The sequence below is a fragment of the Gymnoscopelus microlampas genome (assembly GCF_963454915.1).
Source record: "Gymnoscopelus microlampas genome assembly, chromosome: 7".
In the NCBI taxonomy this organism is placed as follows: Eukaryota; Metazoa; Chordata; class Actinopteri; order Myctophiformes; family Myctophidae; genus Gymnoscopelus; species Gymnoscopelus microlampas.
This window is the reverse complement of record NC_139944.1, coordinates 45,974,093-45,999,636: the sequence shown is the minus strand read 5'-3', so window position 1 is coordinate 45,999,636 and position 25,544 is coordinate 45,974,093. Positions and strand designations below refer to the sequence as shown.

The window sequence follows — 25,544 nt, the reverse complement described above, 5'->3', positions numbered from 1 at the left end:
ACTCATCCTCATACAATAGTTTCTTACATGCCCTCCTGACTCAACAAAAGTATTAAGTGATGCACTCATGTGTTTTTGAAATGTTCTTTGATATGTCCAACCGAATGCAACTTACGACAATCTATTTTAATACTTTTATATTATTCTGATGTAGTTCTTACTGGGTGGGGCATATAGTGATAGGTGTGTTTATCAGGACAACAATCTGTGATAGATTTAAATAGATTTCATGTTAGTAGAAGTCAGTTATGGAGAAAATAAAATAAACCAGTGTAGGTAGGCCATAAATATTCACACAGACATCCACTTAAGTTTGACCCATCATTCCTAAAACCACAATGCACATTAGCAAATTACTTGACGGCGTTGAAATAGCAGAAGGTGCTAACATTTTCCCAAATATCATCTGCAAGTATGTCTTTGTGTGGACAACAACATAAGGGTACGTAGAGTAAGGATAAGGTTATAAAGTAATGATACAAAGCTTGCTGGTGCTGATGAAAAATGTGCTTTATTGTGGCCATGAAGACGTTGGTACAGTTTCATCCGGATAGTAAACCCCAAAACACTTTGTTTGTCATTTGAACATTTGTATGTACCTTAATTTCATCGAATAAAGTCCTCTGCATTTGAGTTGAATAGTTCATGAGTGATTGGTCTTGTTTTCCACAGTAGGATGTGTATACTGTACTATGCAGGTTGGGCATTATAAAGGTATAAATTAACTTTATGAAATTGAACTTTTCAGTGAAACAGACTAAATGTGTCTAAATAAATTACACATACATATCAATAAATTACAGCATGCATTACAATAAGGTATACATTTATTTTCTCAAATCATATTTTTGTTATGGTTGAGGTAGGTTCTCTAGAAAAAGCTAGTGCAAAAACTGCCAAGATTTGTTCATGAAAGTGAATGACATTGACAATGTTCAAATATCAGTCTCCATTGTTACTCCAAAATCCAGTTAGAATTTAGCATAGCCCTAAATGTCAACACTTTAGTCCTTCAAACAAAGGTCTGCTTGGTTAAAATATGTCCAGTCCACTCTATCACCATTTGGCTCTCTTAGTACATCTCTCTCAACTCCCTGTTTAAAAAGAGAAAGAAATACATTATGAATGATGTAGTTTCAATAATGCACTTATAAGTACTTAGCTCCCATGAAATTCACCAACTTTGACCTCAATCTATCCTGAATCTATGAAATTACAATGGTGTTACAGTATGTTGTTATGTGACCTTATTGTGAGCTACCTACCACAGAGAGGAGTATTTCCGTTTTGCTCCTCGAGAAGCAAAAGCCATGATCCCAATCCCATAAGACAGTGTGTAAACTGCAAGTGAAATATATCAGCTTTACCACACTAAAGCTATTCACGTATAATTCTCATATTAAATATACTGTATCATTAAACACCACAAGACTTTACCATGATATGAGTTCAAGTTTATAACGGCTACAAATAAAGCAGCACATAATCCCCAGTACGCATCTGGAGATGGATGGAAAGTAATGTTAGCTACATGTAGGCTGCGCTGATCTACTTAGTGCTGGAATTAATCAAAGCTATATTGTAAGAACAATTATGAATTATTATAAACTTTACCTCTTCTATCATATGGCTGGCCTTTACATTTTATGGTATGGGCTGGCAGACCTGAGAAAAAAATATGCACAGTACATACATATCACACACACACAAAGTTTGGAAATTTGTGTTTGGTAGATTTTTTATCTGGTGTAATGGTGCCACCTTTGTAAGGAACATGGATTTGTGAGAAAGGCAACTTTTTGTGTTATGTATCTACAGTACTGTACATAATAGTATATACAGTATACATATACATATATATAATACATACTGTAAATATATACATAATAACTATACAGAACATATGGAATTCAAAGTAAGGAAGGAGAGTTCTACTAATACAGACAGATAACAGAGTGTCACTTGTTAAAAGTGTTAAGGTGAAGTGCATCTTACCAGACACTATGCCAACCAACTCAAATATTACAATGAAGAACACGGAGGCGAATGCAGGAAACACAAGTGCTAGAAATACAACATAACACTGTCTCTGAACAAGTCCACCACATAACCTTCCTTCCAATATACCAAACCAATAACAGGAGTTATATTATAGTAGCTCATTAATGAATACTCACAACGATAGGGCCTATAAAGTGCCATTCCGGACCCCAGTCCAAAACAGACAGCAAAAAAATGGTAAAACTTGTCTGTAAATAGAAAAAAAAAAAAATACATGCATGTTAAGTAGATTTGTAGGTGCCATTTCCTTAATGTTTTTGGAAATAAACTTTCACTTTCAGTTCAGGCAATTATAAGTACAAACATACAGTGCTGGTAGAATTCTTGAATGATATTGTCCATAGTCCTGAAAAAGAATACAATCCTGTTATATCTTGGTAATACACCACCAGAGTAACATAAATAGTTTGACTCATAAATACAGGAGCCTAAAATTTGAATTGTAGATAGCCTACTCATTCCAATACAGATTACAATGCTGCTATTTATGTGTATTTTATTTGTCTTATAAAGTCATCTAAAGTCCTATAATAAAGTGTTGTGTATATTTAATGTTTTTACATTTGATATCTACTTCTATTCTAAATAGCCTATTAATGTTGCTTGCACAAAAATAATTTCACCCACTCTTTTACACATTTAAACTTGTGATGTGACAATAAAACTGAAGTTGAGTTGAAGTACACTGTTGTTGTTGCTGCTGCTATGATGACACCTGAACTTCCCCCAGGTTTATTTTTAAACGTAAATTAGATAGAATGAACGAAAGAACCTGACAAACAGTTAAAGTCTAACAAGAAACCCATTAGAGAAAAGAAAGAAAGAAAGAAAGAAAAATAAATTAATAATACGAACCATTCAGTAGGTTGTCGGTATGGCTCAGGATATGACTAGGAGACTGCAGACTTCCTGAACCAGTCTGGCCACTCTGTCACAGCATTCATGAGTGACATCAGGTCAGGAATGTCCCTAAAGATATAAAATACAGAATGACGTTGACAAGGTAAATATTAACTCAGCTTATTTATGACTTGCTACTACTATTCTAGTGAAACTCATTCAGATTAAATTTAAGCCCTGAGAGACAGCACCAACAACTGGGAGATAAGAAGGGAAATTTGAACTGATGACTAATTAATTGCACTGTCTCTACAGTGCTCTAAATTCCCCTGAATGCAATATGCCACTAATATTTACACTACACACAAATGTTATGTACAGTACATTCCTGCTCACTCATACCCCCTACTGCTTTAAACACACATGCTGCATGCATACTCATCTTTATTTCTTCCAGACATTTATAATATACCTGGAAGAACGAAAGAAAAAGCTGTGTGACAGAAATTTTATTTTGAACTCTGTCAGATATGTTAAAGTATCTTAAACCAGCATAATTGCTATTATTTTGGAATTGAGAAAGCCTGACACTTGGTGAAATGCCTCAGAGCCTTTGTGTATCTATCCATTTTCTACAAAGTTTACAAGTTCATTTTTAAAAAATCCATTATTTTTATTTTATTATTTTATCTGAGTTTTGGTTGGAATCGTAGCATCGCTACATAGTCCCTAGATGGCAGTGTTGTGTCGACAATTCGTTCAAATTTTCTCTGGTCACTACAGGCGCGCGAGCAAAGCATTCTGGTAGTTGAAGTCAATATGGTAAAACATTTACGCATTCTTCGATATAACGTCGCAGTACCGAAAACTACATTTCCACTCCCTCGCATTCGGGATTTGAACCGCATGCGATGTAGCCTCAGCCCGTGTTGCCAGGTCTGCTTATTATAAGCAATTTTGGGCTTGTTTTTCTGTAAAGTTGCTTGTAAATATTGGTAGTTGTGGGTCGCGTTTTTTGGCTGGTTTCTAAAGTGCAGTTGCTTATGGTGGGCTTACTTTGGGGTTTTCAAACCAGTGGTTCGCAAACATTTTCAGGTCAAAGACCCCCAAATGAATATGCATATGAAAATACTCCCCATTTTCTTTTTTCCCCCTGAAAATAGCCAGTTTAAAGCGCTCATGTGGCCTCGACTATCAGTCGCTTCTTTTCGGCTTGTTTTCATAGACCCGGTTGCTTGTTTCTCTCTCAAAACCTGGCAACACTGGCCTCAGCCTGCCTATTTCCAAGCGGTGATCTCAGCTTATAGTGGTTCCCCTTCAGTCCAAAGAATCTAAGCGACCGCAACAAAAATAATTGAGAATGTTAAATACAAGTATAATTCTCCGAACTGGACTTTGATGATCTCTCTTGGGCAGAAGAAGATAGACGAAGGAAGAAGGGGGTCTCAATGCAAAAAGTCACAGTCATGGAGTTGAAACACAGAAGGCACTGACTTTTTTTTTCTGGCGGATTTTTCTGCACTGCTTCTCTACTAGCCTCTAGGGCTGGGTCCCGTTATCGCTGTTGTGGTCGCTGGATCATCTGGACCCGGGACGACAACAACAGGCCCTAACTAAACCCCCCTAAAAGTCCTAAGATGTCTATGGAGGACCAGGAATATCCAGAGGCGACGCTGGTGACAGAAGCCGGGCCGCAATGGATGCGATCGGAGATCGAGCGTCTGTCTCGGGATCTGCGGGAGACGAGCCACGAAAAGATCCAGGCGGCGGAGTACGGGCTGGCGGTGCTGGAGGAGAAACAACAGCTCAAGCAGAGATTCGACGAGTTGGAGACCGAACACGAGACCGTTCGACAGGAGCTGCACCAGCTGAAGGAGGTAAATAATAGCGTTGAGGTCACTAGTACTGTTTAGTAACTAAACAACTAGAAGATGGGTATTTATCTTTTATTTTGATTTATTACCAGTCTCTTTTGAAAGTCAACCCACCACCAGAACAAAAGATAACCGTCAGAGCTGACTTGTCACCAGAGGTGGAAAGTAACAAGTACATGTGTACTCAATTACTCAAGTACAATTTTGAGGTATGTTTTACTTTACTGGAGTACTTTACTTACTTACTTCCAATTTTCAGCACTTTTACTTCTACTTCACTACATCTCTGACGCAAATATTGTAGTTTTACTCCACTACAATTATTTGAAAACTTGTTTCTTTGTAGATTTTGATTGCAAAACATCCATTACCCACTTCAGCCAGGCCATTTGAAAATAGCCGATTTCCAAGCTCACATTGTGAGCTTAGATCTGCTATTTTCAAAAGATTGGTATACATTTTATACATTTGAAAACCTGTGGAATGGGACATTCTGCATAATGAGTACTTTTACTTTTGGTACTTAAGTAAAACATGTGAGTACTTTTCCCCCCACCACTGCCTGACACTCGGCTAAAGCTGGCAAAATATTAGCCTTGGGCCAAGACTATGACAGATGAATTTGATGGAGTCTGACTTTCACTGTCAAAATGGATTAAATTCATTAAATACATCTTGATCCAAGGCTAGCAAAATATGCAACGCTATTCACACATTAGATGTATAACTTCTATATCAAAAGCATGTAGGGCCCATACCATAATTTCAACACAAATACCGCAATGAACCATTAGTTTGTTAGGAATGGAACACCACCACTGAGTGCTGCAATTTAGGTTTTATTTAGGCCAATTGGCAGTCATCCGATACCATGCTAAATCTTTTGGTTGCGTGTGCAAAAATGCATTTAAATAAATGACATCCCTAGGCTTCCTCTCATTGACTTGTCCAGACTGGCTCCTGGTATGTCTGTTGCTCCTGGCCTGTCAGATCACCTCCACAGCCTGTCTGTCTGGCAGATAGGTTTAGCTTCCAGTAGTTTTTTTTTGCTGCATAGCAGCCTATGTGGCCCTGTAACTGTGAGAGTACAGCAGCAAAGCAGTTGTGTTAAGAAGACTGACAATAACCATTAACCATGACTGCATACATTTTTCAATTTGTGTACAAAACACATCAAACCTTTTCACATGTTAACCTGCATCAGCCACATCATTTAAACTGATCTTGTAATTTATTATTTATGCCCCACATTCCCCATGATGGTGATGATGAATAGGCTCTATGACAGCCGCCTTCAGGGTTAAAACGTTTAAGTACAATGGAAAAATCGATTTTAGATTTAAAGGTCCTTTACCACTCCATAAAAAGGACCATGAAAACCATAACCACATCTGTGGTGTACTGAAAAGGTGCATGTTGGTGTTACTTATTAGATCATTGGTTCTCAAAGTGGGGTCCGGGGACCCCCAGGGGTACTTGAGGGGGTTCCAGGGGGTATCCAGCAAAATGTGTTAATATAGTATCACAATAACTATGACCTTTTATACTTTGGCTATTCAAAAATAGCAGATATACAAGCTCATAGCGCGGCACCGAGTGCCGCGCTATGAGCTTGTAGATCTGCTATTTTTGAAAAATCGTGAACATTTGTGCAAACCTTTGAATATACATATATTTTTAAGCGAACATTTGTTGCTCAAATCTTAGCTTCTGGGGGTCCCTGGAACAAAATATTTGAGATGGGGGTCCGCGGCCAGATACACATCATTTTTGGGGTCCTTGACATGAAAAAGTTTGAGAATCACTGTATTAGATGACCACACTTAAAAAAAAATAAGAAAAGATTATTTGTTTCAGCTTTTCTTTATTCTAGATAGTGGCAGTGAGAGAGACTGAGAAGGCAGGACAGAGAGGGGATGACATGCAGCCAAGAGCTTTGGGTTTGATTCAAAGCCAGGACCGGCTGTGGGAAGATCTATAGCCTTATTTATGTGGTGTGCACTCCCACCAGGTGACCCACCATCCACCCTAGATCATGACCCCACTTCATATAAACCACACTGAAAGACATGCTGTAATTAAACAGATTTAGTTTTTACATCTGTCAGGCTACATATTGAAATGACTCTCGGTCATTACAGTGTAATGTAATGATTAGAGATGTACCGATAAGATTTTTCCCTTCCCGGTACCGATTCCGATAACTTCGCATCGGTCGATACCGAGTACCGATCCGTCACCAGTGTGTAATTTAAACAAATCTAGGACAGTGGTTCTCAAAGTGAGGTCCAGGGACCATCTGGGGTTCCTTGAGGTGGTTCCAAAATGGACCCTTACAGGTCTGTAACTCTGAGAGCGTACAAATGGAAGACAATAATGTAAATGGTACAGTAAGAGTATAACCCAGTCGTGCAACATCAACTGAAGCATTCAAAAATATTACTGTAAATGAAATGTGATAAATGACATGGTATCGGAATGGCATAGACTGGCATAGTCACCGATACCAGCATTTTTAGGCAGTATCGGCAGCTTTACCATACTGGTATCGGTATGGAAATAACTCTAGTTAATGATGAAAGTGTATTGGGTATATTCTCTCAGCATGTGGTGGCTTATTTACCGTACAATGCAAGGACATAGGATTATAGGATTTAGTGTTGGGTAGGTTATGGAATATTATTGCTACAGGTTAGCCTAGACGAGTATGTCTAGACTCCAGACATGGGTTCAGACACCTGTGGCTGTAAAACCATAAGCTGATCATGTTTAAGGCACTTACAGTCTTAGTCGGCCACGTCAGTGACTGCAACACAATTGAGATTATCATCATCTACATCAATATCAAATCTCAAAATGTTGTAGTCACAGGCAAATATACAGCAGCATAACAATATTGTATGGTCCGGTGCAGAACGTACCTAAATTATTGCTGTTGTGTTCAGTTATGGCAATAATTGTCTCAATGGCAATGCATTCACAGCTTCAAGTTGGTAATAGTCTCATTTTATATCCTGCTACTCTCTGCAATGCAGCAGATCCTGTCAGACATCTTGTTTACATCTTGACTGCAGGTGGTATATTGTAATGTTTGTCGTCGGTTAGACTCGGTAAAGCTGAAGTCGGGGGGGCTTATCCTGATCAAAAAGTGAGAGTGAACCTCAGCTCGTTAACTGCTGTCAGCTGTAATCCTGAGTGTTAATTTAACTCACAGTGTACACAAATCTCCCTGTCAGTGTGGATCGTTTGCATCTGTTTCCCCTCTGTTCATGACTGGATGCCTGAAGATGCATTTTGAAGCCCAGTTTAACCCATCTAAAAATGTGTTATTATAAATTATTATTATGTCTTAGTATAAAATAATGATCTTTAGCTCAAATATAAAATGACACGGGTGCTTTCCCGGTTTTAATGGGTTAAACTCACGGTGTCACGCATGGACAAGAACAGATTTTCAAGCTAAAGACGATCCCCCGTCATGTGACTGACAGAGTATGAATTAAGGTTAGGATCTGTCTTTGTTGTCCTACAATGCAGAACAGAGGTCACAGACTCACAGGGACTGATGGTCTGCTCTCTGCTGTGTCTGCTAGCTAACAGCTGCAGCATCTTTCCAGCTATTTAACAGTCACCTGACTGTTAAATAGAGGGAAACCAATATGGATTTTTCAAGGGCGATAGCGCTTCTTATAGTTTGGAGAACGGGAAGGCCGATATCAACCTTTTCTTTTTTTTACTCCCTCATAGATTCCAATATCGATCATTAATGTCATGGACACTTGACCCAACATTGCATCTGATTCCACTGTCTGTGTACAGTACATGCCTTTCATTCTAGGCATGTTCATTTACCCTGACTTACTTTTCCCAGCACTTTATAACCATTCTTACTCACTGTTTAAGAGCATTGCTTAAAATGTTATTTCTGTGAAAAATGTTAATAGAATTGCACTGGATAATTAAAGGACCACTTCAATACAACTAGTCCTTAATACTCCTTATTAATGCTCATTATAAGATGGCACCATTTTTGTCAACACTCTCTGTGTCTTAAAGGAGGGCTGTGGACAGTTCCAAAACCAGTGATATCATCGTTAGGCAGGTTTGGTCATTTCAAACACGATTTCAAACTATTTTTTTCATTAAACCAATAACAATAGCTTCTATTATACCATCGATGATGTCATTGGTAGGCAGGTTTCTTAACTGTCCATAGGCCACCAATGAGACTTATATGGCCATTAGTGAGGATCAGTTACAGTATATGAAGATATGGTTGAACATGGGGGAAGTGCCCCTTGCACATAATTATCAACAATGTATATTATTTTTAAAAAGTAACATTTTTGAAAAAGAATTGTAAAAAACGAATGCTAGTGTCCACTGTCCATAGCCGCTTATGATATGAAATATTACCTCTATTAAAGCCTAATTTATGCTTTGTATGACCGTCTCACTTACCGAAAGTAGCTGATTTTGAAGTAAAAAAAACACAATGCAACAAAGTATCAACAAGGTTATTCAGCTTACAGGACAGTAAGGCAGTACTCAAGAGATCTGCCAGGAGGCAGCGTCTGGAACTGTGCCTTTTGAATTCAGAAGCTGTCCTGCTTTGTATATTAGACACTGGTCTGACTCCCAGTGCAATCATTTAGACGGGTAGTCTAGACCAGTGGTTTTCAACCCTTTTCATATCAAGGTCCATTATTTATTCGGCATTTGAGCCACGAACCGCCATTTGATGAGATTCAGCCTCTCAGACCCAAAACGTAGAATATTTTTGTTATGGTTGGATAAGATTTTGTCCACAATTTGATGCTGTATTGATGTTGCTAACATATGACAGGCAAACGTTGATCAAAATAACAATTTGTTAATTAAGTAATGCAGATGTTTAACAATGATTTAACTCTTGAGAGTGTAAAATTTTGCGCTCAAGAGTTAAAGATCTATAAGGGTCTATTTGGTTATCAACTCTCCATTATTTAGCTGGGGACCACCTGGAACCCCCTCAAGGACCACTGGTGGTCCCCGGACCATTGTTTGATAACCACTGGTCTAGACTTACTGAATAAACAGAATGATCTTCAGTTACACGCCTGCAGCTTATCTGCTTAGCTTAGAATGAGAGATTGGGCTCACATTTCACTTTGAATGAATTTCATTTTAGTGGTGGTAAGGAATATTTAAGTGTACCTCCCCGTTTGTTTGAGTCTGCGACTAATAGCCAATTCCCTGTTGTATGTTCGTGGGAGGTTGTAGTCATGGAACAAAATCTTGATCCAGTTTCTTTCCCAATGAGTCATTGTGCTCGACTGTTCCTCTGTGTCTAAGGAACTCATTCTCTGGATACCTCATGAGTCTGACTCTCCTCTGTTCACAGTGCAGTGTCAGCAGCACTGCTCACAATGACACGTTTAGCCACATTGCATTATGAAACTGCAGTAACACTGTATGAAGTCTACCTCAACTGTCTCTGACCACTGCGGTTGTTTTTACATTCTTATTTGGCCTACTTGAATACAAAATGTAGAGAAAAAGAGAAGTTGGGTGCGCAGGGACTGGCAGAGCCCAAGCTCGACGGTGAGATTTTAACCCATTAAGACCGGGAACGCCTCTGTGTCATTTTAGATTTCTTTGGCTATCCCAAAATAGCAGACATAGAAGCTCATAGCGCAGCACCGAGTGCTGTGCTATGAGCTTGTAGATCTGCTATTTTTGAAGAATTGTGAACATTTGTGCAAATCTTTGAATATATATATTTTTTAAAGCGAACATTTGTAACTGTCAAATGTCTCAACAACTGTGTTAATTTTTCTGAAAAACTATTGTTGCTATATCAGTGGTGCTCAAACTTTTTCATGTCAAGGACCACCCAAAATTATATGTTTTGCCGCCGATCCCCATTAAAATATGTTGTTACAAAAAAATATTTATTCAAAGATTTGAACACATTTTTCAAAAATAGCACATCTACAAGCTCGTAGCACGGCACTCGGTGCCGTGCTACGAGCTTGTAGATCTGCTATTTTTGAATAGCCAAAGTATAAAATAATGGTTATAGCTAAAAAATCTAAAATGACACGGATGCGTTCCCGGTTTTTAATGGGTTAAAGACCATTCTAAACAGGGGGACTCAATGCATTACATCATCGGTTGGCAAATTGTCCCGGTGCATGTTTGGACGGATGTTCTATAGGCCTGGGGTCAGCTGGCTGTGGGAACCTTAGATTAGTGTATTCACCCTGTTTAAACTGTCAGTGTGCTGTCCTGACTGTGTGACATTTTGAGTCTGCTATTTAGCTGTCACTGTAGTATTTAGCTGTCACAACGTGTCGCAGCGTGTGCTTGTTGTGCTTGTAGATCTGCTATTTTCAGAGCGCAACACCCGAGTGCAACCAAACATAAAATGACTTGTCTTTTAGTTCTACTGGATCTCTTCTCCAATAGTCCCTCCCTAACATTTTATTTGTTGACGAAATTGTCAATATGTTTTGGTCATCATAGCTTAGGTTTTTTTTCGTCAGTGAAAAAGGTAGTTGCTGAAAAGAAATCGTCATAGTTTTCGACGAAATTAACACTGCTGTAGTAAAGACTAGATTGGGACAAAGACATTTGTAAACGAAAGAGAATAAAATGACACTGTTCCATTTACTTCTCAGATGGGGTGTGCTGTGACAAATACAATTAATGCTAAGTTAAAACCCACCAAAATGTTGCAGCACTTAAATGGGATAACATGCTCCATCTCCCAAAACGAATGAATGGTGTACATGTCCAATGCAGCAGCCATTCGAGTTTAACTCTGAGGTCTTGTTGACAGTGGATACTATTGTAGCTCTCATCCAGTGGTGTGTTCTAGGTTTTTTCGGAGGGCATACGATAATCATTCCCTGCACGACATGCGTGTGGTCAATGGATGAACTGGTCAGCAGTGGTGGTAAAAGTACTCACACATGTTTTACTTAAGTAAAAGTATCAATATACTGCAATGTAAAAGTCCGGGATTCAAAATGTACTTGAGTAAAAGTACAAAAAGTATTGGTATCAAAATGTACTTAAAGCACTTATCGTGACGCATTGTGAGCTTGTATATTTGCTATTTTCAAATGGCCCAAATATATATAGGGCAGAAGTGGTTAATGTGTTTTGTAATAATAATCAAAATCTACAAAGTAACTAGAAACTACATTTTTAGCGGCGCTAGCCGCTCTATACCTTTAGGTATAGAGCGGATCCTGCTCTATACCTGACTTTGTCCGTGTGCGTACGTCAACGTTCTGATTGGTCAGGTGCGTCAACAAAGTGATTGGTCAAGCTTCACATGACACGTGGCTATAAACACATTATAAACACATATCGATGACAAAATGTATCAAAGGCGCCGCTACCTTCACACAGGGTGTGATTTTTCAAATAATTGTAGTGGAGTAAAAAGTACAAAATTTGCTTCTGAGATGTAGTGGAGTAGAGGTAAAAGTACTGTAAATTGGAAATACTCCAGTAAAGTAAAGAATTCCTCAAAATTGTACTTAAGTACAGCACTTGAGTAAACTAAATTTGGTTACTTTACACCACTGATGGTTAGTACAGGGCTACACTTTTTCCCAAAACATTGTGCATGTCATACTACGTACAGTATATAGCGTAACACGGTAGAACACACCACTGCTCTCATGTCCTCTCTGAGTTCATTCTCTCTCTCTGCTCTTCACAGGCCTTTGGACAAGCTCACTCTACCCACAGAAAGGTGGCAGCAGATGGGGAGAGCAGAGAGGAGAGTCTGATGCTGGAGTCTGCCAGTAAGGAGGCCCTGTACCATCAGAAGGTCCTGGAGCTGCACAATGAGCTGAGGCAGGCCAGGGCCTCCCTCACCAGCTCACAAGCAGAGAATGAGCGCCTGACCTCTGTCGCCCTGGAGATGAGAGAGGTGGGCAGGTTTTCATGGACATAGTATCGATTGCTCACTAATGAGTTCAGTCTAATGACAGTTGAGCCTGCTTGCATACTGTACTGGTGTTTATTTGCAAATGGGGAAGTATGATCCAGCTGATCTTAAATGAATTGACAAAAATAGTAGCTTATTGGTGAAATTATTCTCCCATCTGGTCTGGATATGTGTCCACCACATGTTATATGAAACATAAACACTCCACATGAGATGTTTATGGAATTTATTAAAGAAAACAAATGGACAGATTCTTCTGATGGCCTACAGAAAGTCTTACAAATGTGCAAAAAAATGTATTTCTAGAAAGTTTCATGAATCAAATGTGAACTAGTTCTCAACATTATGTCAATGCACAAATGTGAGACTATTTATGTGATACCTTATAGAAATTGACTGTTGATAGTAGGGGTGTGCTGATATATCGTCACGTGACATATCGTGATACGTTTTCGTGCCGATATGTATCGTTTTGGCGTTTTTTTTGTTGCAATAATAATAATGCAAAAACAGAAGTATTTGTTTGCATTTGCTTCCCCCCCCCCATATTTTCATAAGTCCCCCCCCCCCCCATATATTTTCATAATAAAGAAGTGCCATGTATCGCTTCGTATCGATATCGTGAGCCCAATATCGTGTATCGTATCGTGAAATTAGTGTATCGGCACACCCCTAGTTGATAGCGATTACTACTGAATTAATTCTAATTGACTCAGCTGGAAGCAGATGCTTCTAATGAAAATGACCCTAAACCCTGATTTATACTTCCTTGCATGCTGTGCAAAAATAGAAGATCTACAAGTTCACATGCGACTCGTGGTGAGCTTGTAGAGCGGCTATTTTCGACACTCACAGCTCATCGCATCGCGACATATAAGCTTGTAGATCGGCCATTTTGGCATGGGACACCATCGGCGATCGCTGATTGACATGACCAATATGTAGGCCACTTTATTAACCCACAATATACATCGAATGATATTCTATTTACTACTTGCATAATGGGGACACATTAGTGTTGTCATATACATTGACCTTGCAGATGTCACCCCTGTAATTTAATTCATGAAACCATTATCCAAACGTTCTCTTTTGGACTGCTTCAGAACCGTAGCCTATGCCTACACCTATGCAGGGTCCCCACGGTCATGAAATTCCTGGAAATATTTTGAAATTAAAAAAAAAAAAATCCAGTACTGGAAAAGGTTTGAAATTGATCAAACATCATCAAAGGTCCTGGAATTTATCAAGGGTCCTGGAAAAATATTTGGCTATGCATTGTTTTTGGCTATTGATTTTGTTAAAACAAAACATTTTCATAAACATGAATAATATTACACGAAATATGTAACATAAGTAGTTTTTCACCGAACGGGCTGTGTGACGGCAGCCTAATGTATGTCTCAAACTTTATTTTTGCTACACTGCCTATCTTTGGGCATTCTACATAGGAGTAAGAGACACATTATTGGGCCGAATGATTGTTATATAGGCCTGGAAATTGGGCTAAATATTCTGGAAAAGTTTTGGAAAAGTTTTGGAAATTCATTGCTAAAAATGTGTGGGGACCCTGCCTATGCCAGTACTTAACAGGTCACACAATGGACCATTGATATGCATCCAGCCAGGGTCATTTCTATGTTAATTCGCACTATTGACACTCGGCACGAGTCGGCAGCTTTTGTAAGAGTTAATAAAAGGTGCGAATGGCTGTTTTTGATTGATGCGCGAGGGCCAGCCAATTCAGCTAATGTATCCATTGTTGTCGGAGGAGCTTCCGCCTCCGTCTTTCAGCAGCTAGGCGGGGCAAGGGCTCAATTGGCAGGGCCACTGCCCGAGTTGCCCAGTACTGACTACGCTTCTGGTAGTAGTACAGTAGGTGGGCATAGTTGGTCTATGCTTGTAGTGGGCAATGAGACAATCAGCATTATATTCACTGTGTGCCCAACAGGAAACATGATGTAACGGCCCTCTGTGAGTGACACAAAGCATGTTCTCTCTGTGGACTCACTGTAGTTTGGATTGTTAGGGGAATGTTGTTTCTTTCACTCATAATGTTTTCAGACAAATCAAATAATGTATGCCAGCTTGCCCTCTCAAAAGTGAATCGCTTGGAAGTAAACGATTTTCACACCCACCTTTCGTTAAAATGATACGCAGGCATGCAGGCATATCCTGAACATAGTGGTTTTCATCCCAGTGCCAGTTAGAATCATTTGGAACTGCTATGGGTTCCCCTATTTTCCCCCACACCCACGGAAGTCTTTCATCGTGTAACTTCTGTTTTGCCTTCCTTTCTTCCCTTGTTTCTTGTCCTGATTTGCTCAGAGTTCAGAGATGACAGAGCTGCAGCGCACTCAGCTGCGTGATGACATCAGAGAGTACAAGGTGCGGGAGACGCGTCTGCTGCAGGACTACAGTGAGCTGGAGGAGGAGAACATTTCCCTCCAGAAACAAGTGTCTGTGCTGAAACAGAACCAGGTGAGATCAATGACCTGGGCATTGTTGATTGTTCAACATGGCATGGTATTTCTTTATGTTGCCTACATGTGTTTAAAGCAGCAATTCTCAACCTGTACCATAAGAATATTGCAAGTGGGCCCCCAAATAAATGCCAAAAAAACGAATGAGCCCCTGTTGAACCCCATGTGCATGCCCAGGCGTGTTATTCACTCGTGCATGTCACAGTTTGAACCGGAAGTGGATTAAAAAGTAAATGTTCTTCAACATAAAGCGATGTTTTGAAATTAGCGATATACGACTAGATTAGATTAGACACTTGGGATCACACTGTAAGCATCGTTTTGGAGTTTATTTTTTACATCTGTCAACTGTCATTGCATAGCTTGCATGAATACCGTATACCAAAGGGCAAAGATCATTGTTAATATAAATGTTAAAAGATTTTCATCAATCTCCAGCCTTCATTTGGGCTCCAACTTGAATTAAATAAATACAGGTATTCAGTACAATACATCTTGAACAAATTTGTGTTTCAGCATTTTACCCTCAAGGTTTTGTAGTTCCCAGGCATATTATGCACCCGTATGTAGTGCTCTGCTTTTATAGAGATATACGGTACCTCTCTGAATTGAATACATATGTTTTGGGTCCTCATCTGGTGTCGTTCGGTGCAGGTGGAGTTCGAGTGTCTGAAGCATGAGATCCGCCGTCTGGCTGAGGACTCCCAGTGCCTCCACAGCCAGCTGGAGGAAGCTGTGCGTCTGCGGGAGATCGCTGAGCGACAGCTGACCGAGGCCCTGGAGACCATCAAGACTGAGCGCGAACAGAAGGCCGCCCTCCGCAAGGAGCTCTCCCACTACATGACCATCGGAGACTCCTTCTACCATAGCTCCTTCAACATTTCCATCGATAACTTGAAGCTCGGCGACGACACCACCACCATAGCCGAGCCTGACAACGATGACCTGATCCGCGGCTTTGAGAATGGCTTGGTCAAGTCCTCTGAGGGTGACAATGACAACAGAAGCTCCGGGAACAAGAGAGGCGACTTCAAGCCAGCTCCCAGCCTGGTGGATGAACTGCTGAGTGAACTCAACATCTCTGAGATCCAGAAACTTAAGCAGCAGCTGGTACAGGTATGGCTCTTCACATGCAGCTTTATGACCTTTATGAACTACCTGCGGAATGGCCGTACTTTATCACTGAGGTAAACGATATTAGGTAAACATCTTACCTACTGTAGTGGTTGCCCCACCTCTTCATCCTGAAACACTCACATCGATCAATAGTACTGAATCACCTTGCAGCTTGGGCCCAACACGCAAAGAAAACACATAATACAAACATAGAGCAAGCAAACAAAACAACTTAAAGCAGCGCTATGTAGTTTGGGGTATGGTGGCCACTTTGGACACAAATAGCATGGCAGCCAACGTCCTTGACTTCATTACCCAAGATTCTCTGCAAGCATGTCCGGCGAGGACACACTGTGATTGGCCAGTTGTCGCTTTGACAGGCAGTTCTGCCTTGGTGCCCTGGCAAATGCCAGGATGAAACTCATTGTCTCCCCTATACATAGAAATACAGTCAAGCCCCTAGCAGGGACCTACCCTGAGTCTATACATTTATGGAAGGATGATTGTTATTGCTTGAACATGTAACTTTATAATGTTGTGGTGGGACATACAATATAGTTGTTAAAAAGCTGCTTTAAAGTAAAAAGAAAAGAGTTACCAATCAATATCATGTGCATGATATGTAACTGAATAGAATGGAATGGATCACTGTGCTTGAAGATAATTTTGAGTTGCATACATTATGAAAGAATTTTCTCATTTGGAAAGTCACATTAACTTTCATTTCTTAGAGGAGCTGTCACCACTTTATCAGAAAACATCTGAATGGCCACATATATTGTGTGACAAAGAAATGAAGCCATCTTATTAGCATATCCAAGTTGCAGAAGCTCTACTTCGGCATACAAAGTGTTGGCACAGATTGCATTTTTACCTTGCACTTTTAAACTAAGTTTTAATATGAACTGACAAAGAAACTCTCATAAACTCTGCATAATCCCCTGGAAAATTGTGCATATAACCAATACGCAAAACCTCTTTCTATTTCTGCAGATGGAGCGAGACAAGATGTCCCTCATTACCTCCCTGCAGGAGTCCCAGAAGCAGCTGGAGGGGGCCAATGGCTCTCTGTCGGAGCAGCAGGAGGTTCTCAACAGGCTGACAGAGAACCTCAGTGCCATGAGGAAACTGCAGGCCACCAAGGAGCGCCACTCTGCCCTCGACAGCGAGAAAGAGAGGGACAGCCGAGATGCCGGAGACGGAGACTACTACGAGCTCGACATCAACGGCCCCGAGATCCTGCAGTGCAAATACACCGTGGCCATCTCTGAAGCCGGCGAGCTCAGGCAGGAGCTGAAAACCCTGAGGGCGGAGTACCAGGCGTGCCGGAGCCAGTACGAGGAAGAGCGAGCCCGGCTGGTGGGCGACGTCCGGGACCTGAGCGACAAGGTGGCGTCACTTGAGAAGATCGGCCGAGGGGACAAAGACGAAGTGGCCCGGCTGCAGAGGGAGCTCCGTCTGGTCAGCGAGTCTGCAGGAGAGTCTCTCGGGAGCCTCAACGTGGCCCAAGACGAGCTGGTGGCTTTCAGCGAAGAGCTGGCCAACCTCTATAACCACGTGTGCATGTGCAACAACGAGACGCCCAACCGCGTCATGCTGGACTATTACAAGGAGGGCAAGGCCAGTTTAGGCCGGGGAACCGTGCTTCTGACCAACGGTCTGATCCCCGAGACGGATCCTGACAAGGCAGAGGCCATCGACGCTACCTCTACCCGTCCAGAGCCGATGAACATCTACAACCTGGTGGCCATCATTCGGGACCAGATCCGCCACCTGCAGCAGGCCGTGGACCGCACCACGGAGCTGTCGCGCCAGAGGCTGGCCACTCTGGAGATCAACACCGTGTTTGACAAGGACAAGGAGGCCTTCATGGGCGAGATCCTCAAACTGAAGTCGCTGCTCAGCACCAAGAGGGAGCAGATCGCCACGCTCAGAACCGTGCTGAAGGCCAACAAACAGGTCGGCAAAACAATTGGAATTTTCTTTTTGTGTTTTGAGATGGTTGTGATTTATTTCTTTCATAGTGCTGTTGTGTCGATATTGAAATACATTTTCAAGTGAAAACAGATAAGAAATAGTGATGATGGACAGTCCTGAAAAATAATTACCTGGAGTTCTAGAACAGCGGTTCTCAAACTTTTTCATGTCAAGGACCCCCAAATTGACACTTATTAGCCCGCGGACCCCCATTTGAAAAGATAAGCCAGGGACCCCCATAAAATAAGATTTTTTTACTGCTCAAGCAGTGATTCTCAACCATTTTAATTTCAAGGACCCCCAGTTTGACATGCATTAGGCTACGGACCCCCATTTAATGGCATTTACATCTCTGGGACCCCAATTCATATCGTAAAATCAATGTTAATCTAACTCTGAGAGTGTACAAATGGAACCAAATGGACCCGTTAAGGTCCATTTGGTACACCATTGTACAAATGGTTTGGTACACCATTGTACAAATGGAATTGGTACACCATTTGTACACTCTCAGAGTTACAGACCCATACAGGTTTTTTGGTTCCTGTCCATCATTTAGCTGGGGACCCCATGGAACCCCCTCAAGTACCCCTGGGGGTCCCCGGACCCCAGTTTGAGAACCAATGTTCTAGAATATAAGATTAAGCATACTACAGCACATGTAACATAATAACCCTGCAACCCCCCCCTTCTGTGCCCTCCAGACAGCGGAGGTGGCCCTGGGCAACCTGAAGGCCAAATATGAGAATGAGAAGGCCATGGTGACAGAGACCATAATGAAGCTCCGCAATGAGCTCAAGGCTTTGAAAGAAGACGCTGCCACGTTCTCCTCACTCCGAGCCATGTTTGCGACAAGGTAAGAAATGCAAGCAATGGTCAACAAAAACCGTTGCCGTTGACACATATGTCACATATATGAAATTTAAGATTAATACTTTTCTCACAATTTATATAATTTCTCAGTCGCCACGACTGATTTCAGTCATTTGGATTCCATTGGAAGCCAGCTTGTTGCAGCATGTGGAAGCATGTGGAAGCATGTTGCGCAGCGAAAATAGCCTATCTACAATCTCTCAATGCGTAGATAGTTAGATAGGCTATTTTCGGTTATTTGATTTAAGTTTAAAGCATTTGAAGTGGTCAAACTAGCAAAATGTCCAGAAGCATCTTCCATAAAACCCTAATGGTCTTGGATATTTCATATAAAAGCACAGGTTAAAGCCTCAATCAGCGATTTCTTCACCTGGTTGGCAGTATATAGAACAGCAGGAACAATATTAGGTTACTAAAACATCATCATTTTACATATTGTGTTAATTGTTTAGTAACCAGTGCTAGTGTCGGGGGGGCTCCTTTCACATTGTTTCACAAATCGCATATTAGGACTTGGCCACCTTTTCAGACGTGAGATTTTATTTTGCTTTAATCCATGAATTTGTCTTTGATATTATTTTTGGGCTAAGAATGCTTATCACTTCCATATAATTTCTTTATTGAAAGCAAAAATAGACTGGGCCCTTAAAAATAGCTCAGTCAGCTGCACCAGTCTGTGTGTGTGTGTGTGTGTGTGTGTGTATTTGAGTTTGTGAAACTGCATTGTGGGAGTTGTCTGATGTAATACTAGAGCGCAGTGAGACTGCTGGCAGAGTCTTCATCCCAGCATCTGGAAAAAAAGCAGGCTGGAGAATGAGGAAAAAGTTGACTTGAGCAGCAATCCCAGAAAATTTGCACCACCTGCTGGAAATAATCATTGTAGAACGTTTACTCTGTCCGTTTAAAGATCCTCTCCAGACTCGTTTTAACCACTTTCAACCTGGCGTCCCTATTTTGGGCATTTCAAAAACTCCCAAATTTGATCCTGTCCAAATAATTGTGAAATACTATAGTATATAGACAACACATCCCAATGGGACATGTTGTGAGCTTGTAGATCGTCTATTTTCCGTGCGACACTCGTACAAATTTGTATAAAATGTGTCTTAAGTCATTAAAATATGTAATAAAAAGAAAATCATCTGCCATGATTAATGTTTTGTTTAACATGGTTATTCCACATACAAAGAAAACTCAGAAAAGCGTCTGAAAGCACATCTACTCTTCTTTGATAAATAAATTTGGTATCTATTAATAACATTATTAAGCCTTGAGTCTTAGTTACTCCAACCGAGAATCCATGGAGAAATGCAAACGATGCGAGGAGAGAGGGAATATATTTTTAGACACTGAGACGTGCTTTCCTCTGAAGCGTCAACGATTTCTGATTATGGCAACATAGCTGAACCGCCAGCGTCCGTCCTCCGTTATATCAGTGGTTCTCAACCTGTGGGGGTCCCGACCCACAGTGACAATTTAAAATATAAAAAATTAAATATAGACCTTTTTAATACCTAAAAAAAAAAACATTACTGCATCAAAAGTAATCATCAAACTATATACTATAAAAACTGGTCAAACATTGGCCAACTTGTCAAATAATATAAGAACGAGGCAAACAAATTGAAAATAGCTGATCTACAAGCTCACGTGAGCTTGTAGATCAGCTATTTTCACAATGTTTATCTATGGAACCAAGTCAAACTAAATGTAATGCCTCAACTCCTACAAATCCAAGTGCTTGTCAGGGTCGGGGGTCCCCAGTTCAAATATCATTCTTTTTTTTTGGGAGGGGGGGTCCCCAGTTCAAATATAATTATTTTGGGGCGTCACGGCCTGAAAATGTTGAGAACAGCTGCCTTATATGACACACTTGACATTACTGCAGACCATTTCCCAAAGCATACTGTTGTTTGATTTTCGAGGAAGCCACTGGATTCCATTCATTTCAGCACTTTATATAAAAGGGAAATCAACTTGCATAGATTAGAAAATTGCTTGTGGCAAGTAATCCAATATGCTATATAAATGTGCAGTTATCTTTTGTCAAAGCGATGCTATTGTTTCAATTTGATACATAATATGTGAGGCTGGATTGGTTTGAAAAGTCAACACGAAAATACTTGCTGGAGAAAAGATTGGTTTAGCAATAAAATTCAAACATCCATGACTTATTAACCACACAATTACGTTTGACCAACATTGATGAAATTATTCAGCTACGTTTGGTAATGTTTTTAATGGTGTAGGCTTTGTAAACAAATGTGACATGTAAAACTAAAGCAAGTAAAAGGAATCCGGTCTATGTTTATGTACGATACATGGCCAAATCATGTTTTGACACTGGTGTGGTCCTTTTTAACATGATCTTTCGTTCTCCTCTCATCCTACTTCGTACTTCTCAGGTGTGACGAGTACGTGACCCAGTTGGATGACATGCAGAGGCAGCTGGTTGCTGCAGAGGATGAGAAGAAGACGCTCAACTCTTTGCTGCGTATGGCCATCCAGCAGAAGCTGGCCTTGACCCAGCGCCTGGAGGACCTGGAGTTTGACCACGAGCAGGCCCGCCGTAGCTCTGGCGCAGCCGCTGTAGGAGGCAAGAGCAAAGTGAAGGGCAAAGGAGCATCGGCCAACCACCGTGTAAGTCACAGACACCTGCAGGGCAGTCCTTGAGCCCAGAGGCTTCATTCCAAGAGAGATTTCCGGGGACATTCGAGGCCTGATGTTTATGCACCATCACCTTTGCATGCGCTCGTCTTCTCTGGCACAGTGGTCCCTGTGGTTGCTATAGCCATATTTGCATTTGCATGGTAATTTTACCACTGGAACCCCAGCATAAGTAGTCTACCCAACAATAGCAGATCTGCAAGCTCACAAAAATGCACAACGAGGGGGGGAGGAATATCCCACCATAATCAAATGTGGGGTTTTGCATTTTTTGTTTAAAAATGAGATGGTACTCTACTATCTTGTGTGCCGCCTTACCCCTATCTTGCGCACCGCCTTACCCCTTATGCCCAAACTTTTTTGGCATTATTTACTTTTTAGAGAAAATAGTTAAAATAGCCGATCTACAAGCTCACAACATGTTGATGTAGATTGGCTATTTTCACTATTTCACTACCTAACTATGCTATACTATAATAACTAACTATAATATACTAACTATTTACTTGTTAAAAAGTTTAGGCATAAGGGGTGACGCAAGATAGGGCCCTTTAAGTCTATTACCATAGAATATAAACCCTTTATTATATTTTTATCTGGCCAAAGAACCATTTAAATGTCACACGAAAATGGCCATTACAATTGACAATTTAGGCATTTGGCTGATGCTCTTCTCCAGAGCGACTTGCAAGTACGAGTTCAGAAAGCAGAGTAAGCATGAACCGTTGCCAACAAACAGGTATGGTCACGTGGCCTGATGCATATGAAACTGGGGGTCCTTGAAATGATCAAACAATGAAATAAAACATAACATTTATTTTTGAATATACTATATTTTTCATACACTTGTGGGATAAATGTTTGTGCACATGGGGGGGGCAAATAGTTTTTAAGGGAATCCTCCCTCCCCTGATCGTTGAAACCAATCTGCATGCTAATATAACATTACTGTGAGGTCTCTGTGTTGTGCCACCAGCTTCACTGACGCAGCCAGCTTCTTAACACATTGGTGTTTCATCCTAAACTACAACTTTACTAACACAGTGGAAAGTGACATTTGATCTTTGTCCTCTAAAATATGTGATTTTTGACTTTCTATTTGCAGTAAAAGTGTTCAAGCCAGGTGTCCTTTGGGATATCCTTCAGTGTGTATGTCACTGTTGCCACGCATGGACATTTCTTCAGTATTCCATCATGGATTTTGGGAACCTTCTTCTAACTGAAACAGTTATTCGCTACAGGGGATTTTGTTTCAGAGTACAAACACACACAAACGCCTCTGAAATGACCCTGGAAGGTTCAGTACAGCAGTGCAACCGCAGAAGGTATCATGTACTGTAAACGTATCAAGACTTGCGGTATGGACGTACAGTACACACTGTAATCCACTCAGTGTTTTGACAACATTTCACCACTATGTTTATTGAATCAGATGTTTGTATATTCTGACTACTCTGTCTTTGCCTGTTACCCCCGCTGACTGAGCACTTTTGTTTTATAAACTTCTTTTTTTTTTCATTCATCTTAAGCGGTAGTACATTTTTACATATTGTGCATGTATAGCCACCAGATTCAGAACAACACTTCCAAGTACTGCAACTTATGTGTATTTATATTTATTTTCATGAAGAAGATGGGGAAAATATATCTGATATTATGGTCCATTCCTGGAGCCTGTAAACAATGGACCCACAGAGTGATGAGGTCCCTGCAAGAAAGATGTGGAAATTACTTTTGAAATAATAATTTCCAAAATAGAAGCTTAATTTTTGCCTTGGTTAATTTACCTTTTGGCCTTAGATTGTGTAGTGCCTTCTCGGCTCTCCACGGAAAGAATATTGTTATTTTAACTAGAGAGACAATTCTTCCTCTGCAGAGGAATATGATGACAGCAATATGGTTAGAGATATTATTTTATTATATGACCGAAGCATCCAGCTACAACTCCAGGATGTGTCAGGTTTTGTACAGGCCTCTATGGCCTAATTGTTACATTGTTCGCTGAGTGAAAGATTCAGGTTTGCTTGTTACGACTGACTGACTGACTGACTGACTGACGAAGAGTATTAATGCACATTTATTTATATACCAGCTTTCTTAAGTTAAGGTGAAATGATAATAATATTCATTAAGGTGTATTCATGAAGGAGAGTTTTTGTTGCAATTGTTTTAATACAATATTATGAAAAACACCTTTTGCGTCCTAAAATGCATTTTAAACCAGGAGGAAAGTTAGTGTTGACAAACCTGCAGTGCCATTTTGCAGTTAGCATACAGTAAGTGCAATTTGTGTTACACGGAAAAAAAGTTGATGCTATGCTATTGTAATAAAGTAAAATATTTTTAATGTTGCTCAAGTTCTTGATCCTAATTAATTGAGTTTTATATCTTTTTACTATAACTTTAAGTCTTTGTATTTATTTGATACAATGTCAAGCTGACTTCATCCTTGTTTCAAGGGAATTTGGCTGGATCCGGTAGGTCAAATGTTCTACCGGCCAGTCTTGTCTCCGTGTCTGCTTAAAGTTATTCCTCATGAACAAATAAATCTAACTTTATAATTATTATATGTATGTATGAAGTATTAATTTATGTTTAATGTATATGGTTATATGCCATCATTATTTTTACCAAGAAGAATGTTGACGTGTGTGTGCTTGGATTACACAAGTAAGTGATGGACATTAAACCTGTGGGCATGGTGTTGCCCTCAGGCATCAAACTACCTTTTTAGACTTCACACTGCACCTTTAAAATATGAAATATATAACACCAGACCCATCTCATGAAATAAGGGGCTGAAGTGGCTTTGACCTTTGTCTGTGGACATGGAAAATGCTTTTCTGGAAAAGCCCCATGGGAATATCCCCTTTTAACTATTAGGTTATGCACATGCTTAAAACATTGATATACTTAAAATGTTGATTTATTTAGTTTTTTGTTGCCTCAAGGCAACGCATGCAGTTTGTGCACATTTGTGGTCAATCCATCACCATCATAGGACATACAATTTGACCTCCAGGTAGCATAATGGTGGCTGATCATCATCCCTGAAACGAGAGCTCACGGGGTGGATAGAGAAATGTAATGAGAATCTGGGAGTTTATTGTTATTATGATTCCCCCAAAAACGTTTTAACAGTAGATGCAGATAATTCCCTGTGTTCTGTTGAATTTTGGGATCAAGGAAAAATGACAATCAAGGAGTCCTCAAGGAGATGTGGTTGAAATCAAGTAGACTACTGCAGAATCAAGGAGGGTTGGCAGCCCTGTTGATGACATGCCAAAATATTAGGTATTTTGGAATATTTTCACCTATAATGACATGTCCAAAATAGGGATGCCAGGGCTTAAGTGGTATTTGCCCCTTTGTAGCAGGCGGATTGAAGGTGGTTTCGGGCCTGGGGTGAATCTTTGTAGTCCTTCATCCTTTCCGGTAGGAAGGCCCACTGCTATGTAAAGGCCTCTCCCTCTCTACGGCGCTGGGCTGGCCAGTGGCTAGCTCTGGTCCATAGCGTTAAAAGAAGGAGTTACAATGTTTTACTTGCTCCACTGCGTCCCCTACAGATCTTGTCAATAGACAATTTCTATTGACCGTATCTGTAGGGGGCGCAGTGGAATAACAACATTGTTTTCGCATCCGGTGGAATATTTTCTTCTCTGGCCAAATAGCAAATAGTGTATTTTAGACGGGAGTTGGGGGGCT

At 40.5% G+C, this 25,544-nt stretch overlaps 2 protein-coding genes across 4 annotated transcripts; one reads left to right on the top strand and one right to left on the bottom strand.

Annotated features, from left to right (window-relative positions):
• Positions 1 to 24: 24 nt before the first annotated feature.
• Positions 25 to 3,171, bottom strand: LOC311048716 (uncharacterized protein). 2 transcript variants are annotated; one of them, XM_084061986.1, is made up of 8 exons: positions 2,913 to 3,171; positions 2,370 to 2,407; positions 2,178 to 2,249; positions 1,996 to 2,064; positions 1,615 to 1,665; positions 1,438 to 1,500; positions 1,266 to 1,341; positions 25 to 1,094 (listed from the first exon to the last, which is right to left on the bottom strand). In XM_084061986.1, exons 2-8 carry the CDS (start codon positions 2,401 to 2,403, stop codon positions 1,073 to 1,075), a joined length of 387 nt encoding a protein of 128 aa, XP_083918112.1. In that variant the 5' UTR covers positions 2,404 to 2,407; positions 2,913 to 3,171; the 3' UTR covers positions 25 to 1,072. The 2 variants fall into 2 exon arrangements, 1 of the variants encoding a protein (XP_083918112.1); XR_014601106.1 differs by lacking the exon at positions 1,438 to 1,500.
• Positions 3,172 to 4,195: 1,024 nt separating this feature from the next.
• On the top strand, positions 4,196 to 24,191 carry bicd2 (bicaudal D homolog 2). Of its 2 annotated transcripts, XM_084061192.1 has the most exons (8): positions 4,196 to 4,778; positions 12,493 to 12,705; positions 15,052 to 15,204; positions 15,861 to 16,322; positions 17,316 to 18,281; positions 19,004 to 19,155; positions 21,578 to 21,812; positions 22,945 to 24,191. In XM_084061192.1, the coding sequence occupies exons 1-8, from the start codon at positions 4,539 to 4,541 to the stop codon at positions 22,945 to 22,947; spliced, it is 2,424 nt and encodes an 807-aa protein (XP_083917318.1). In that variant the 5' UTR covers positions 4,196 to 4,538; the 3' UTR covers positions 22,948 to 24,191. The 2 variants fall into 2 exon arrangements, with proteins under 2 accessions (XP_083917318.1, XP_083917317.1); XM_084061191.1 differs by having other exon boundaries at positions 21,578 to 24,191.
• The last annotated feature ends 1,353 nt before the right edge of the window (positions 24,192 to 25,544 follow it).

What these genes read in the sequence shown, in the direction of transcription:
- LOC311048716 (XM_084061986.1), bottom strand. Translation starts at nt 2,403, where the DNA reads ATGGACAATATCATTCAAGAATTCTACCAGCACT. An exon ending in TCAAGAATTCTACCAGCACT is followed by an intron (nt 2,250 to 2,369) that starts GTATGTTTGTAC and finishes TTCTATTTACAG; the next exon opens with ACAAGTTTTACCATTTTTTT. An exon ending in CGGAAATACTCCTCTCTGTG is followed by an intron (nt 1,095 to 1,265) that starts GTAGGTAGCTCA and finishes CTTTTTAAACAG; the next exon opens with GGAGTTGAGAGAGATGTACT.
- bicd2 (XM_084061191.1), top strand. Translation starts at nt 4,539, where the DNA reads ATGTCTATGGAGGACCAGGAATATCCAGAGGCGACGCTGGTGACAGAA. An exon ending in TGCTGAAGGCCAACAAACAG is followed by an intron (nt 18,282 to 19,003) that starts GTCGGCAAAACA and finishes TGTGCCCTCCAG; the next exon opens with ACAGCGGAGGTGGCCCTGGG. An exon ending in CGAGCCATGTTTGCGACAAG is followed by an intron (nt 19,156 to 21,577) that starts GTAAGAAATGCA and finishes CGTACTTCTCAG; the next exon opens with GTGTGACGAGTACGTGACCC.